This window comes from Aquila chrysaetos, chromosome 24 (assembly GCF_900496995.4).
Source record: "Aquila chrysaetos chrysaetos chromosome 24, bAquChr1.4, whole genome shotgun sequence".
Taxonomy (NCBI): domain Eukaryota; kingdom Metazoa; phylum Chordata; class Aves; order Accipitriformes; family Accipitridae; genus Aquila; species Aquila chrysaetos.
In genome coordinates this window covers 15,312,131-15,329,540 of record NC_044027.1, presented here as the reverse complement: position 1 = coordinate 15,329,540, position 17,410 = coordinate 15,312,131, and the positions used below count along the sequence as shown (strand labels likewise).

The 17,410-nt window shown below is 43.1% G+C and overlaps 1 protein-coding gene across 7 annotated transcripts in view; it reads left to right on the top strand.

The window, feature by feature from the left end:
- The first annotated feature begins 392 nt into the window (after positions 1–392).
- The window catches only part of RAPGEF1 (Rap guanine nucleotide exchange factor 1), an 89,793-nt gene continuing 72,775 nt past the window's right edge, over positions 393–17,410 (top strand). For 3 of the 7 annotated variants that reach the window (XM_030000006.2, XM_030000003.2, XM_030000002.2), the window contains exon 1: positions 393–664. In XM_030000006.2, coding sequence (XP_029855866.1) covers positions 640–664 — 25 coding nt within the window. In that variant the 5' untranslated portion in view covers positions 393–639. Of the gene's footprint in view, positions 665–2,292; positions 2,533–17,410 lie in introns of all 7 variants that reach the window. The other 4 variants (XM_030000004.2, XM_030000005.2, XM_030000007.2 and 1 more) reach the window with 4 other exon arrangements.

The window sequence follows — 17,410 nt, the reverse complement described above, 5'->3', positions numbered from 1 at the left end:
TCCTCGCCCCGCCACGCTTGACGGCTCCGGGGACGCGGGTTTCCCTCAGGACGCTGCCCCTCGCTGCCGGCACCCACCGCGGCCCTGCCTCTGCCCTGTCAGCGCTCCCGGGCTGGGGCGGGGGGGGCACTACCGAGGGCACCGCCTGTCCCCACTGCAGGGGACGCCGGTCCCTGACAGGAACCCCCCCGAGGCGCCGCCGCTCGCCCGCGCCCGAGCCTCCCCCCCGCCACCCGCTCCTCAGGCCCGGAGCTGGACGGGGCCCTGCCCGCCGCCCGCGGCCCTGCCCGCCGCCAACCCCGCCCGGCGGGCCGTGGCGGCGGTTCCCCGGCGCGGTCGGCAGGCGGCGCTGCGGCCCGGGGCGGTGCGTGTGCGTGTACGGCGGGAGCCCCCGGGCCGCCTCTTCCCCTCGCGGCCCGGCGGAGCGGGCTGGGGGGCGGGCGCTGCCTGCGCCGCCGCCGCCGCCGCCGCCGCCGCCGCCGCCGAGCTTCACAGGCCGCCGCCGCAGCGCCCTTCCCGGATCGCGGCCGGCCGGCCGGCAGCAGGCGGGAGGCGGCGGCGGCTGGCAGCTCCCGCGCCGCGGCCGCTCGAGCCGGCTACCTGCTCGGCCGGGCCTGAGCGCCTGAGCCCGGTTCCGACATGTCCGGCAAGATCGAGAAAGCAGGTGAGCGGGCCGGGCGCCGCGGGAGGCCCGGGGGGAGCCCGCCGGGGCGGCCGAGCTCGCCGCCCTTCCCTCAGCGCCGCCCCGCCGCCGCCGCGGCCCGCCGGAGCTACCGGAGCTGCTCGGCCGCGGGCCTGGCGCGGCCCGGCGGGGCTGGGGGAGGCGGGCAGGGCCCCCCGCGCCCGGCGGGTTTCGGTGCCCCGGGCCGGCGGGAGGCTCCTGTCAAGGCGGCCCGGGGCCGGGGTTGGGCCCGGGGCGGCGAGGGGAGCGGCGGGTGGGGGGGGATGCTCTGCCCGGTGCCCCCGCCGCGCTGCCAGGGGCTGGTCCTGGGCTGCCCGGGCGCCGTTTGGGTCAGGCTTTTTGTCTTCTCCTCCGCTTTTTCCTTTTTTTTCCCCTCCCCCTTCCCCCCCCCCCCCCTTTTTTTTTTTTTTTTTTAAATTTTATTTTCCCGCACCCCTGCCGTCCTTTCCGTGTAGCAAAGCATCAGCAAAGCCGGGGCACTGCAACGCTTTGGGGCCTACACGCAATGATTAATTGCAACTTCTCCAACTTTTTCCTCTTCTGGTGTTTGGGCAAGATCAGAAAAGATGAGTCCGTGGGCAAATGTCAGAGGGAACTTGCTCATTTTTTCCTCTCTGTTGCAAAGCTCTCCCCTCTGCCCGGGGTGCTCGCCTAGAGCTAGAGCCGGGGGAGGCTGCTGAGATCTCTTCTGCTCTCACAAGGAAACGCTCAAGCACGGATCATATTGTCTCTCTGTGCTTCTGGAGTCGTGTCTGGTTCTCAGTTGTCACTTTAGATGGTTGAATGCCCCTGTTTTTCTGTGTAGCGGGAGTAGTACGTTTAAAGATTCAATTAGTGTTTTGCAAATCAAGCAGTGAAGTTATTTAGTTTAATTATGTTGCATTTAATTAGCAGAGAAAAATCAATGCTGTTTTGTATTTTTTATTGTAAGGAATAGCTAGGCAGTTTCCTACTGGGGAATGTAGGGTAGCAGCCTGAGTTGGGATGTGCGAAGTACAGCCTTCAGGCTTTCCAGAACAGCAGCCACCGATTTAGGAAAGATTCCTGTTTCAAAGGAGTAAAGTTGGTAGCAGTGCTTTCTGGTTTTGATCATTCGATCCTGGTTTGTTCTGGCTTCTGCGCTGCACTGTATACGAATATGTTCTCCTGCGATATGAGTTCTGGAGCGGCCTCCAGGGATAAGCAGTCTGGCTGCCTGGCAGCCGGCTTTTAAGTGCAGTACGTAGGCATGTTTCCAGCTCTTAGCGCTAAGTTACTGTCTAACAAGTGTGCATCACATCATGGGACAAATGTTATTCCAGAAATATCATAGGTTAATCTGATGCACGATCCCTTACATAGTATCGCAACATAACGCTTTGCTTTGGGATTCTGGCTATGTCTTTTCAATGCTTACTGGGATATCACTGCAACTGTTTGTCCGGGAAGCGGGTAACTGAGTAAGGAAGGTGTTAGCAGCATATATAGACCTGGGGCCAGCTCTAAAATAATTGCCACTTGTTTATGCTAGAGGTGAATTTGGCTTGGGATTTTAGTAAATGCTGATAGCGCTGTAGACAGTAATTACAGATGTATAAATAAGTGATCACGTTTTGTTTATTCGCGTGCAGTAAATAACCCTGTGAGAATAGTAAATATAACTCCACACCAGCGAAGCAGCGTGAAGAGTTCAAACGCAGGAAGATGACTCTGTAGACACACACAAACGCAGTGCGGTTCCATAAACAATAGAACAGAAAGGCCAAAAATACCATACAAAAATCATACGCTGCGCAACCTAGAGACCCGACTTTGCAACACACTGAACTCCCATTGAAGAACTCAAGACATCATGCAGGATCCGTCCCCAGGTCAGTGCTGTAAATGTACAGTTTTGAAGATGCAATGGGTGAAGCCTTGATGCGGAGGCATTCTTTCTAGTGGGTGTGTGTCGTAGTGATGATTTGCTGAACAAGAGAAACTGTAAATCTGGGAAATTGTCCTCTTTCAACTATTTGTATTTTCATTTAAGAAGGGTATTTAAAAAAAAAATAATACCCAGTCCAAATATAAACTGGAGGGGAAGAGGTGGGGAAGGGGAGGGAAGGAGGGCTGGAAGCCAGCTGTTTCAGTGCAGTACAGTCTTGATCACTGTTTCTGAGTGTTTGAGCTTCTGATTGACACAAACAGTTCGGTTAATAGCGTCACCAAATAAACACTGTCTGTAATACCACAGTAATTCTGGGGTAATATTTGTCAAAATGTATACAGTAGCAGAACAAAGGATACAGAGTCACGAAACAAATGCTATGAGGTCTAAGGTCTGCATATTTGTGTACATTTGACTTTGTTTTTTTCTTATGGGAACGGAAATACATGCAAAACCCATTATGTTGTAAATAAAATAGGCTGTTGCGTGATAACAAGCCATGTTGACAAACTTTGGAATGGGCTTGGGCTTTGGTTTGACTCTCGTGTCCATCTAGTCAGGCTGCTGGGAAGAAAAGTGTTACCTTATAGGGTTAGATCCCTAGAGATCTTACATACGTCTGCTCCCTGGGTCCTTAAATGAAACACCTTGTTGGCACTTAATAAGAAACAATAATAAATGATTAGAGATAACAGCTACCATCCTGTCCACCAAGCAAGAGCGAACAAGGCTCCCTCTGGAGCCTCTCAGTACTGCCGTTTAATCAACAGAAGGGTCACTGTAGAGCTATTCAGAGCACCGCTTTGGAGTGAAGGGGAGCCATCTGGTAATGTAGAATAAGATGGTATATTTTGTTTTCACTAGTATTAGACCCCCTGTTTTATTAGGCTCCAGCCAGGAGACTTCCAAATACTTTTTCAAAGCAGAATCCTCATTGACTTGAAGAGAGGGAATGGCATCCAACATTGATTTTTCTTTACTCTAGAACTGTGACTTTTTGTCTTCACTTTCAGAAAATATTTGCTCCCACCCTCGTTAGTCTTACAGTTTTGATCTAAAATCCAAAATAGGGGTGCCAAGAAAGAGTGGAGAAGGTCACAGATTCTGCTTGGGTTTCCTGTTACCATGGCAATACATGAATTCCTGTATTTATTTACCTGATGGATTATGTGCTCCAGGGAATTGAACTATTCTGCATCATTCAGGGAGAATAAGGGAGCAGTTAGACACCATCAGGTATAAAACAAAAGCTCTTCCTTGAAGCAGGTCCGTTCAAGAATGCCCTTTATTGAAACCAATGAACATATGGGTGCCATACTTTGAAGGTTTATTCTACTTGATGTTTTCAATCTTAATCTTGTAATTTTTTGCAAGGTTTTCATATCCCTTGTAAGCTTGCTTTTTCAATAGCTGTCTGCTGAAGGTTGTTTGAGATAACTGTTTCAAGTGTTAGCTACCTGGAGTGCAGCGAGTTATCTCTATTCTCCTCAGGACTCAACTGGATGTATTTATTCCCAGCAGATTGAAAATGCTGTTGTCTTCGCCTTTTACTCATAAGCATTGGCCTCATAAGCAAATTCACCTCTGAGGTCTCATCCTTCAGTATTGGTGGTATAAACATCTAGAGGTTATCCTAGGAGAACTCTATTCTTAAGGAAGACAGCAAAATAGAAGAAACAATTCAAGAGGCCAGATTATTCCCATCTTTATAGGAACTTAATGTTTGGCCACAGTCCTCCACGCCAATTTACATGATTCTGAATTGTGCATCTGTGAATGTTTTTGTATTAATGTGAAGTTTCCTGGGGATCTTATTTTTGGGGAGGATATATTTTGAACTGCTGTCATCTCTTGGATCATTCTATGGAAATTATCCTGCATATTTTCTACACCTGTACAGTTTTCTGTAGTTTGTCTAAGTTATGTTTAGGTGAGTTACTAGGCAGAACTCTTTCTCAGTTCAGTTGTGCATTCACCACTGTACTGTGTTCTTCAGTATAAGTGAGGGCTTTCGAGTGAGAAGTTTTGCAGTTGACCAGTGGAAGTGCTGCTCTACTGATCGTTTTCAAACAAAGTAAAAATTCTCTGTAAAATGTCTTGTCCTGGAATCTGAAAATTAAACTCTTCTAAAGACTCACTTCACAACCCTAAGGGCAATTCAGTTCCAATTCTTCCTTATTTGGGCTTTTAGCACCTACTGCATTTCCTACTATATGCTGCTAAGATAGTGACATCGCATGTGTATTTTATCGTAACTTGTTTAAAAAGCATCAACAATTCAGTCTAGTCTTGTGTAGAGGCAAAATACAGGTCCAAGATGATCACTGTTTAGTGTTTCCTACAAAAAGGCACAAAGAGCAGAATTTTGCATTTTTTGTAAGTTGTCATAGGCTTGACAGGTGTTCTGTTGCATAGCTTCAAGACTGGAGCATTCAGAAATGTAGCCTGCGGGATAACTGCTGCAAGATTGAGATGGTCATAGCAGTTGTAAGAAGGAAGTGGACAAGGAGTGGAGAAAAAAGACAGCTGAAGTCTACTGGAATGTGAAGCAGCTGGCTTGTGCCTTAGTCAGTGAAAAAGCAGAAACTGGAAACAATTGCTAAATTTATTTTCAGTGCAAGCAATCGTTTTCCTTGAACCGCAATGACTAAATATATCTATTGGTGTGACTTTTATGTGGTGGTAACTCTTACTGACTCTTGCTAACCTGGCAAGAAGAGAGATGAGTGGAAGTTCACTGTCAGTCAAGATAATAACACAAATGTCCCTCATCTAGGTCTGTTGCTTTACTTGTAGAGAAAGTTTTCTATCTGTAAGGGACCTGTAGGCTGTCAGCATGGCTTTACTTGTTGCAATGATATTTGGGAAATTCTGCTTTGGTGTTACATCTGTCTTTTCTTCTTTATTAAGGTTAGCAAACTATAGGATTCAGCCACTGTCATGGAAGCAGTATGGAAGGAGTATTAAAATCACCTATTGCAAGAATATTAGCTTTGTTATTTGTCAGTTTTGTCTAAATAACCAAAGCTTGGCTTTCATGGTGTACAGTTGAGAGATACTGTAGAACATAATGGGGTGAGGGGATGGTTATGGAGAGCAGTGTGGTGTTCTCAGTGCTTTAGTAGAGATTAGAGGAAAAGGGAGAGCTGGTTGGAGGAAAACTCAATTTATTCACCTTTGCAAGTTTGAATTTGCAGCCCCAGAACTCCAAGGTGTATAAAAAGGTGGCCAGAGAAGGAAAAAGGGACATCACAAGTGGAGATGTTGATGGAATGATTGAAAAGACCAGAAAAGAAGTGAGAGGATGCCCAACCCACGGATGTTAGAAGAGGAGGGAATGGTGGGCTAAGTTGCGTGCAAGTAGAGCAGATAGGAAAAGACAGATGACAAAAAGGGAAAGCGGGCAAGGAGGAGGCTCCCAGCGGCTTTCATGGGAGTGTGTTCCAAGGCAAAGAGACAGAAGATGAATTTCAGCAATCCGGAAAAGCTGCAGGAATCCTGCAGGTTGGGACGTGCTGCCAAAGGAATGCTCTGCAGTTCTGCTATTCACGTTACTGCAGCCTGACAAATTTACAGCTATATTACCTGACCCATTGCATCCACTCTTAAAAATACATTTCCGATCTTTTCTTATGGTGCACGACATTGATACTGGTAGGGCAAACAATTTCATCTATGTGAGAGAGAAGTGATGTCCCCACATATTCTGTGAAGCCACCCGAGAAAGTTGATGGATCAGATTATTGGTCTACTTTTATTTGCGTTGCGTATTTCAGTTAAAGCTCTTCAACTTTGAAACAGTCTCTTGATGTTAAATCTGTTTGCTGTTTTAGATGCTACCGTAGCTCACCTTCTCTGGAGTTTGTAAGATAATGTTTTCATGTTGAGAGCAAGGAAGAAGTGAATAGAAACAAGTATAATAAAAAGATGGTCTATATCAGAGTGTTCACTTACTTAGTGCTGTGGGAGATACAATATCAGCGGTATTTGGGAGAATTGGTTCTCTTATACTTGCTTTCTATTTCATCATATTTAGGAAAGTAAAAGATTTGAGAATGGACAAGAGCTGTATGGAGATTCTAAGCCTTGGCTAGCATTTTGGTTTCAGGTTTCTTTCTTTTTTTTTGGTTCCCCTTTTATACCACTGAGAGGGTCAAGTGAGCATGGGTGGCACCCAAAGAAGAGAATTCTTAATTTTGGGTCTGAGGCTCTTTGAGTTAAGCAAATGCATGTTTTGCATTATCTTACTTTACCTGGGTGACAGTCTCTGCTGCTTTGTGTAGAGCTTTTCTGGTGTCATGAAAATACTGTGCATTTTGTGATTCAAGTTAACATCTTGGTGTGGACATCAGTGCCTCTTAAGGAAATACTAATTCATTATTCTGCTGAGGGAGAAAGGTTAAAGCTTGCTTGCACCCTGATGCTCTCATTCTTTCTCTCTGAAGGCTTCATGTGGGGATGCCCTTTGTTGCATACTTAACATATTCACTGAACCAGTCCCATTTATATTCTAAACAAGATCTTTAATTTCATCCCTCACATGTACAAAAATCTTGGGTTTTGAAAGAAAATAGATGATAATTTTCTTTTTGGGCTTCTGGAAAGAAAAGAAAAAATCAGTAGAGGTTAAAATCAAAGAATAGTTACCCATGGCTGGTAAAGTTGGGAGTAAGCAGTTGCTGTAGCTTGGTTGATTAAACCTTGATAGAATTTTACCAAGAGACTGAATATGTAGTTCTGTATCTGTTAAACAGTAGTTTGCAGGTAGTCTTTAATAATTAAAATGGGAGCAAAAGGAGTGTGTTCACAATGTACAGCATGCATTGTTTTATCCCCTACCTTTTGATGTTTTTATTGTGCTTCTCAGTCTACCAATCTGTCCTGTCCGTACTGCCCAAGAGGTGGTAAAATAGCCTCAGGAATTAATTCCATATTTAGGAAGTTTCCTTTACAAACCAAACAGCGTGTAATAAAGGGCACCCAGGGAAATCAATATTTTAGTTCTGGTTGTATAGTACGTTCAAACCAATTCCAGACAGCAGTGCTCAGTGAATCCATCCGATGGTGGGCTTCAGTTAGCAGGACAATACTGTTTGAAACACAGTTTTCCTTGGGTGATAGATTATCCTTTCATTTTGTGCTCTAACTATAGTAAGTTTGTCAATTTGAATATGGGGAGATAAAGTGCGGATGGTTCCCATCCACTTTTTGCTTAACAATGCAACCTTGCATTTCATTGTTGTGAGCGATGTGTGCTGCAACTTTCATATACGAAGAAATTAAATATCCCTGTTTGGATATATTTTTTCCATCTTAGTTTTTTTAAGTCTATGTTTTCTGCTTTTCTAATTAGAGGAAGCTTTAAACAAGAATAGTAAGTTTGAGGAACTAGGGAGATCTACCAACAGGTTTAGTTAGAGCTCATCTATGAATTTACAGGGGCTTACAGGAAATGTAGAGCACTGGTTTGTGCAGGAGGTGGTTTGTCTGTATAAATATACTTGCAAAGGTCACGTGAAATCATATGTTAAGTCCGATGCCAGATTTTTGATGGAGCATGGTAAGAGTGGTGCAGGGGTTGGGTTTACTCTTACTGCGTGGAATTGCTTCTCCAGGGCTACTATATGAGAGAAATTTGCAGTACCCAAAAACATTATGCATCTGAAAGTCACATGAGGTGTTTTTTGTTTGTTTGTTTTTTGTTTTGGTTTGGTTTTGGTTTTGTTTTTTTTTTTTAAATCTTTTATCTTTACGACCAATACCTAGGAGAATATAATTGACAAACTGAGGTGGGGAGTTTCTCTGTTTTCAGCTTAGTTTTTCTGTTTGCTCTGTGAATAGCTGTTTACTCTTTGTCACTGGAAATGGTGGCACTTCTGTCTCCCGCTCTGTCAGTCTGGTCTGTTGTAGTTTACAGGAGAGACACTTCAGAAAGTTGTAGAACCACCCTGTTAAAACGCTCTAATGAATATAAGGAATGGTATTTAAAGTACACTGTTTACAGTGAGCTGGCTCTCTCAAATATGGCCAATTTTGTGATATTCAGGTGTACAGTATCTCTTTAAAGAAGAACCACTGAGTTGTGATGCATAACTTGGCATGTCTGCTCAGAGGTAAGCTTGCTTCTTACGTCTGTATCTCACTTAATCTGTAGCATCTTTTCATAAGGAAATAGTGATGGCTCATCCATCTTATGTTAGAACTCTTGGACCTATTGGCCAATTTCAGGCAAATTTTGCAGAGGAATTGATATTAGAAATTTGTTTAAACTTCTGCACATGTTCTATAGAAGACCGAATAGAAGAAAGAGACCACAGATAGTGCCTTCATTATGGCAAAAGGGAAAATGTAGCTGTCCCATACTCCAGTATGGCTTGGCTATCCAGTGTCAACTGGTACACACATCATTTCAGAATCACTAACACACATGGTGCTTCTTGTTCAGAGAGGTGCCAAGGGAGATGCAAGGAAGCTAGATTTCTTGTGTTGGAAGAAGAACAGATAGAGTTTCACTAGTTTTGCTGCTCACAGAAAAATACTTTTTTTCAAATACTTTTTTTAAAATAAGACCTGGATGATGTAGTTTGCTGTTTGATGATTTAACTAAGGTTATGATCTTATGCTCATTCAGTTGCATAGGCATTTTGTCAGTCTAAACTTGTCTCATATTAGTTTATCTTGCACTGTAAAATTCACAGGCATGCAATAAATCTGACTGTATTTTGAAAAAATACAAGAAAATTGTGCAGTGAGCTACTGTAGTTTAACCTCAGCTGGATTAATTGATGCAACCTTCATGTATAGGCAAGGTCTAAGAATGAATAGATATAAATTCTTTATGGCCTAGAAACTTCTCTTCATTTCTCCACTAAACTTGCACCACCACACTTGTATGAGTTAAAAACTGATTGTGTCATTTAAGCTTTTGCCTCTTAAATTTATGAAGGCAAGATAAATTCATAAAAGAGAGATTTATGGTGATTTAAGAATATCCTTGCTCAAAATTAGTCAGTTCTGTGAAGCTGGCTCAAAATTGCACCTATACTGAAATAGATACAATTTTACGTATACAAAGTCTAAAATATTTTTTATTTCTGTATAATGTTTGTTCTAATAATTTCTAGTCCCTCATGGATTCCAGCAGTTGTCAGAAGGATTTACTACTGGTTATATTGGTTTGGAAATGCCCATCTTTCACCAGAGACTATAGGAAAAGCCTGTGGTGACCGTGGCTAGCATAGACCCTAATGCGTAGCATTTACCCAGCTAAGTTTGGAGGAGATGAATCCCAGCCTTGGGCAGGTTTCTGTCCTGTTGGGAAGCTGTTCTAAGAGATTTTAGATGTTGCTTGATACTATAGTTACGTGAAGCTGAATGCATTGATTTAGCAAATGGCTTGCTACGTCTTTGGTTGAGGCAGTGCTGCAGAAGGCATTTCTTCACTGCCACCCTCGCTTTGGATCGCCTGTTTCTCGCGGCGCTAAAGCAAACGTGCTGTGTGGCCGCGGTGTTCACCCCTCAGACTGCATGACTCTCTGCAGAGGAAACCAGGGTTAGAAGACGACCGACCCCTTGCCTCCGAAAAAATCCCATCTCACATGCAAGTCACTGCTGAGAGAACTAACGAAAGAACCTTACATACCACAAAGGGGATGCCTGCAATAGCTCACTTAATATTAACCCCGCTGCTGGTGGCGGGTCTGTGAGCTGGCAACATTTTTATCTAATTTGCTGTTAGTTCCCAAAGATGAAGGAGACACTAGACCTTTTAAAGTTGAATTTCTTTGCTTTCGTTTGTGCTGCTCAGCCCAGAGAGACACAAGGTATTGCATTCCATCAGGCGACGATTTGGTATCAGGCTGAAAGGTAAAAACACTGATAAAAAAAATGTTTTCCTTTGCTGCTAGAACAAAGACTACTTGAATTGTGAACTGGTTGGTCTGGAACAGGGAATGCCAAGGAAAAGCAAAATCCTTTGGAAAAAAGCAAATATGTGTGTCTTCTGGGGACAGCTCAGAGGAGCCAGTTGAGGACAGTGAAGGGTAGGCTGCTGTTAAAAGCCAAAATATCCTGGTAAAAATGGCAGGACAAATGAACCCTTAAAAACCATGCAAAGAGAGAGTTTGGTTCTCATTACTGTCTGTGTATATTTCCAGGTAGTCTTTAAACAATGATGGTTTTGCTCTTGTCTGTCTCGGGTGAAAGCACTTGTATAAATTCTTTAAATATGCATTGGCAGCTCTTACTCTTAGGTTTTATCCTGAATTACAGCCTTGTTCATTAGACCTCAAATCTGAGGTGCACATTTCACTGTAATACTTCTAGGGCTCCCTGGAGACATCAGATATACCGCAAGTGATACACAGGAGAACTCTCTGAGCTTCCATTTGGCTGGCAGCCTGCAGAGCGCCAAGGTCCAAGGGATCAAAACCATCGTTTGGACCAGACTTCGGTGTAACCTGTGTCACTGCCTGGGGTTGTTGGGATTGTTGTGGCTTTCTACTACTATGTGCGTAAGGAAAAAATGCTTACCTGGCAGTTGACCACAATTATCTGTGTTCAGAGTTACCACCTGAATGAGTATTTTATACTTTTTATTCTGGCTGAAGTTAACATGGTAGAGAAGGGAAAACCAAGGAGACTGAGGGATTATTTCTGGCAGCTGGGCAGATGAGTTTATCTATAAATCCTGAGAGTCTCTGGCAACAGGGTGTATAAGAGTGCTAGTAACAACAAAAACGATGTTGGAAGGTTGTTGATTGCTTATGTCATTGTTTTGGTACTTCTCAAGGTCTGTAAGTACTTAGGGCTCATATAAGTGATAGCATCAAAGGTGACAGCCATTGGTCATCCAGTCTGTTGGAGCTCCACTGGCAAGATCCAGAAAAAATTCTCCCATCAGGTGAAAGCACATCTGATTCTGAAATCATTCCCAATGTGCATGTGCTGTTAACATGGCTGTTGATCGGAGGTCCTGATCCGAGTCTGGCATCCAAAGTTGGTAACTCATGCAAAACACCATTCTCGGCAATGTTACCAGTGCTGTGGCTTGTCCTGTGGGGAGAGCTAACAGGCTGTGGGTTTTATTATTGCTATTATTTTCATTTGTTTTTATCATTTAATACTTCTCAGATGAGGTACTTCACATCTAAAAGCTTTGGCAACATGGTATACTAAGTTTCAAATATTATCATAATGGAGAAAAAGATCATGCTAGAGATATCAGTACTGGGTAGTATACACTTAATGAAATTGTTATTCAAAGCTCTTATATCCAGAAAAGTAACAGTGGTTTGTGTTGATGCCGCACACTATGATCTTAACCTTTGGGATGATAACAAAGTACAAAAACTGGCTCCTCCTGCAATCCTGTGCCCTTGAAGGAGTCATTTAGTTAAATTCCTTAATATTTTTGCAGCTGTGGTTGTGGTTTATTAACTGATACTGCTTTGAAGAAGAGCCTGTGTCTGCAGCAGAGTTTTCATTACTCATCTGTCAATACTTGCAGAATAAAACAAATGGGTCTGGGTAGAGAGGTTTCTGCTCTTCTGTGTAAATGGTTTCTTTTTCTCCATCCCTGCTATTTTACCCAAGGAGAAGGTAGAGAATAGTTTTGATGCAGTACATGGTTATACCGTATTGGATAGGAAGGTCTGGCCTGCTTTGTCTGTCAGGATTATTTTAAACTATGACATTTAGATTTTATTAACTGAACTAGAGGGAATTAAAAACATCTCTCTTTCCCAAAATACTCTCACTTGTACAGCTGTAAAATGCCATTTATCCTGAATCATACCAGCTGAAGAATCTGCAGAGTTTCTCTTTTGCAGTAGGTAAAACATGATTTTTGGCCAGTTCAACAATTAGCTTGTCAGGAGAAATGCAGTTGAGTCTTGTTTGGTTTTGTTTTTGTTTTTACATAGTCCTCAAAATTGAAAATTAGATAAACCAAAATATTATGTTGCTGTGTATACTGATGCAGACTGCAAGTTTTGCAGTAATTGCCTTGGCTTCTGGGTGAAATGCAGGAGGCGACTTATCTGCCTGGATTTGGGGGTTTTTTTGCATGCTAATTGCAAATGAAGGGTACATCTTATTTTGAAGCTCCTGCAGAACAGGGATATCGGCTCTGGGAGATGGAGATATAAATGATTTTCATGCTGGTACATAGTAGGGGTGAATGAATGGAATGAGCCGTTTTCATAGCAAATGAGCAGTCGATACGAAATGCTTTGCTGGAATGGGGCAGGGCTGTAGCAAAGGATGAGCTATAGTAAGTAGGGGAGAAGGACTTGCAGAACCCAGGGTATTGACTCATTTGACCACATGCTTCTCTTGAGTTTCACACTTGACTGTGACAAATATTGAACAGTGTAACAGCTAGGCTAGCGTGCTTAAGAGGCAAAAGTCAGTGCTGACCTCTTTCTGTGCATGTGTATTTTGGGGAAAATACTGGAGTCCTTACCTCCTTTTCCTGTTGTGCATTCTGGTTTTGCTTAGTTTTTATTCTACTTCAAAAAAATCATGGAGGGGCAAAACCACACGCAGCAGTTCCCCATGCAAGAAGATGTCAAGAACTAAGGCCCAGCCCAGTAAAGGCAATTTGTAACTTGAAGCCTTGCTTTGTGCCTCTGTACCTTGGTTATGTGAAGTGTTGGCTGGTAAATTGGTGCCAGTTTCCTTAGCGCAGACCTGCCTTTTGTCATAGAGTTGCCATCAAATGTATTTTAAAGCCTCTCCTGTGGGAGACTATTCTGTGTTACCATGGCCTCCGGTGGGAGCGGAGGGAACCAAAACCTCTGCCAGACTGAGCTCTTGACTAGCTGCAAGCGTGAGGACCTAGTTTGGAGATGAAAACTGATTAGTGGATAATTCCCCCAGAATGAATAATCTCAGCCTTAAAAGATGAATTGCAGATGGTTTTAGATGAGAGAGATACCAGGTTTAACATGTCGTTCTTTCAGTAACCTGAATCTACTGACCTTACATGGCATCGCAGAGATCATTTCAGCCATGTAAGAAGGGAAGGAGAGGCTTGCTGGTGGTGTGCGGCCAGTGCTTCCTGCATTGGTCAGACCCCCGAGCCCCCAGTGTTGTATTTACCTGGTGGTTTGAAAGGTCTTTCACTCCGCAAGGTCAAGGAAAGCTTCCAAAATACGGGGGAGAGCCACTGTAAACTCCTCGAGTGAGAAGGATTAGTATCTAATACAACTTTTTAAACTATTTTCAGTTTACCCATCTTTACCCATCTTTCACCTTTGCAAAGGTTAACAGTACATGTGTGTTTGCCTAGCTTTGACTGGAAAGCTTGCAAAAAGCAAGACTGAAACATAAACCAAGTTAAGGACTATATGAGCAAGCTATGTCAATAAAGACCATCATTTTGTGTAGCTGTGCAGCTTATCAAATTACTCCAGTAAGAGTCTCCTTACAAATGCTTTTGTATTTTATCTGTTGAGTCATCTATCTCAACACTTACAGTAACATTTCAGTACTGTCTTATAAAGCCTATGATTGAAACAAGGCTGTTCTTGGGCTGGTTAATCAACAGATGCAATTAATACAATGATGTTTGTCTTGACACCCTGTCTCACTATGGCGGTATTGTAAGCAGCATTGCTATGCGAGATCTCTGTGGTTGAGGACTCACTGTACAGGCAGATCACTCAACATTTGTATTCAATGTAAAGTCAACACTGAAAGAGTTTCAGACCTCTCCTTAGCTGGCAAATGGTCTCACTGGCGCTAGAAGCAATGTTAACAAAAGGGTAAATCATAATCTGCAGCACTTCTGATTTATTTAACAGTTTTATAAAATGCTGGGATTTTGTTCTGTTAGAGAGCACCAGAAGTGTAAAAGGAAAGCTCAGATGCGTTTTCTTCTTGTGCGAGTCTGGGAAGGTGGTGAAGGAAATATGATTTGGACTCAGATTTTTATTCTTTTAGTAGAACAATGTCAGTCCCAGACCAGTGCTTCTCAGATGTGTTTTACCCTGGGAACTTGTATAAAATATCTTCCCTTTCAGCTATTTCATTTTTAGCTGTATAGAGGGTGTAACCATTGTTTAAGGGAGTGTCGGTGGCATGTAGCCAGTTGATATCTAAACCCTATCTTGAATTGTTTTAAAAGAGAGTATGATTTTCTGTACTGAGATATATTGATGACTTTTTTTCAAGGCAGGAAGTACATGCTGACTCCAGCAGTTGCCAGAGCAGCTGTTCGTTATGAGTAAGCCATATGAAAAATCTTGTGAAAGCCTTAATATCAGTAGGAAGCAGTGCGAGCTTAAATGATCAGCACCAAAGTGTGGTTATGCTGTATCAAGAACTGCTTTCATATTTTCACTTGCTCAGAATTTTATGTTGGAAGAAGTTTCTGGTTCTTACGGTATCAGAGTCTGTAGGATGGTTTACAGAGAGGTATTTAACTTCAGGCTAGTTAATATTTGTAAAGGCTTGTCTGGACACTCCCCAGAATCTTGCTCCAGGTTACAAATTTATTTGATTTATCCCATGTTGAGTTAATGTAGCAGTTTCTGTCTCTGTAAGTAGGCATCTCAGCTGGCCCCATAGCTTTTAGCATTTCCTAGCATTGTAGCACCAGTGTTACTTAGACTGGGTTTCTACCAAGGCCTGTATTAGACAGGGCACACACCTGAAATGCAGTCATCTCCCTGTCCTGAGTTTCCTAATCAGTAAGTTGGGACTTTTTTGTTATAGTCTGTCTCTGTTTTTAATCACAGAGCTGACTTTTGTCAAGACTGAGACACAGATTTCGATAGCTTTCCACCAAAAAGAAGTTTGTTTTGAATGAATGGACATTTCAGTGAATTTCGGTAGGTGACATTTTCTGGAAAATTAAATGATTATTTTGGTCCAACCCCACCTGATCAGTGCCAGCTGTGAGCAGCAGAGGAGATGCTGGGCTCCAGTAGGCTCTTCCTGGGTATGGGTGGCTGTAGCAGAACTGCTGACCTTTGGCTCACAGAAGAAAAGAGTAAGCAAGAAGTACTGTGCTCCAAATGTGAACCTGTCTGGAAGCTGAGTATGCAGAGATAAGCCGCTGAAGGGGAAAACCCTTTCACCTATAGCTGATGTATTATACAAGTGAACCCAATGTAATAGTTTCCTAGCTCAGCTTCTGAGGTACTTCCAACTCAAGTTCAGTTACTTCCTTCGTTCGACATTTGAGGTCTGTGTTTGAATTGCTTTTCATTTTGTATTGTTCCTTGTTGTCTTTGATACCAGGATATGATTTCTTCTTTGTCACCTCTTACTGCCCTTTGTTTCTCTTAGTTTACAATTTTTTTTGATGCATACACTCATGTTGCTTGTAGTGCATCCTGTCTAAGAGCCTGTGCCACAAGGTTTTGATTCAGCCAACTTGTCCTGGAGATGTATAGGGATGTGCCAGCAAACAGGGGTACGTATGTCACAGCAAAGGAACATGCATAGACATCCTGCCCAAGCAGTAGAGCTACTCTTGCTGCTGAATATGGTTCTCAGGCCATGGCTCATTAGGGTGGTAGCAATGGGAAATGTGGTATGTTCTGGCTTATTTTGAGCTTGATGCAATAATTTCCCCTGATGCAATAATTTAATGAATCAAAAAGGAAAATGTGTAATGCTTAGTGTTTATCTAGAGCTTTACATTTTTAGAGCATTGTGCAAGCATTTATTCTGTACTTTTGACTTCATGATAGGTGGTGATGGAAAGTGCTGTCTGTAGTGAGGTGAGAATAGTGAGCACAACTTCTGCCCTTGTTCCATTTACTGGTATGATTTAACTTGTTACTTTGGTCAGATGATGTCTACTTCTCCGTAAGACTCTGTGGGCTTTTCAGTTTATCGCTGGAGCTGTATACCCCATGAGTGGGTTATTAGTTAATGTTTTTAAGGCATTTGAGATCTCGGGTAGTGAGAGTGGAAGACGTAGTGCTGTGTAGTGGTGGCATCTCTCCATTTGTGGGAAGATGAAGGTAATACTGTGTGCACAGAGCATGCCACCTAGAGGAACGGGGCAGGCTGGCAAGGCTGTAGCCATGATTTGCTGGCAAAATTTAGGTGGCTGTGCGAATGGCTATGTTGAGACCTTCTCCAAGCAGTGTCCTTAGTGGCCCTACCTCTAGTACATTGACCAAGTCAAGTGTGAGAAGGTCCATGCACAGCTAGCTTTCCATCAACTCTTCTGAACAAACATTTTTTCAGCTTTTTACATGAGACTACTCTTCATGATTTAGCCTCCTGGTTATGTTGATCCTAATCTTTACGGAGGCTCAAGAACCTGAAATTAAGTTGCAAATCTCACCTCATATTCTCTGGGAATTAGGGTGAGGAATCTAGTACAAGGTGTGATTTGATGGGCTGACACTCTCCAAGCTCTGTGCTTTTTTTGGCTTGTATGTTGCAATTCCGTTTGTGGGAGACTAATAAATTTCCCAGAAGATTATCCTAATTTCCAGAGTCTCAAAGTCTAAGTTGTAATTAAGCACTTAATTTGATGAGGGTTTTTAGATGTGTTGCTAGTCTACTGGCAGCTTGGGGAAATGCTTCCATCTTCAGCCCAGCTTCCCTTGTGTAGGTTCAAGCTCAGAAAGCTGGTATATATTTAGAACTGGCAGAACTGCAGCCTGCCAGACAGGCCTCAGAAAGTTGCTCCAAGTCTATGCTTTCTGGGTAAGTTAAAGCCAAATTTGAAAGAAGCCTGGCTTTTTTGAAGAAGTTGAAGTTAGGGTGATGGCAATTTTTCATTAAGTAATGGGGAGTGGGAAATTTAAATAATACATTTTATTGCTTACAGTTGCATCGAGTTCCCCCAT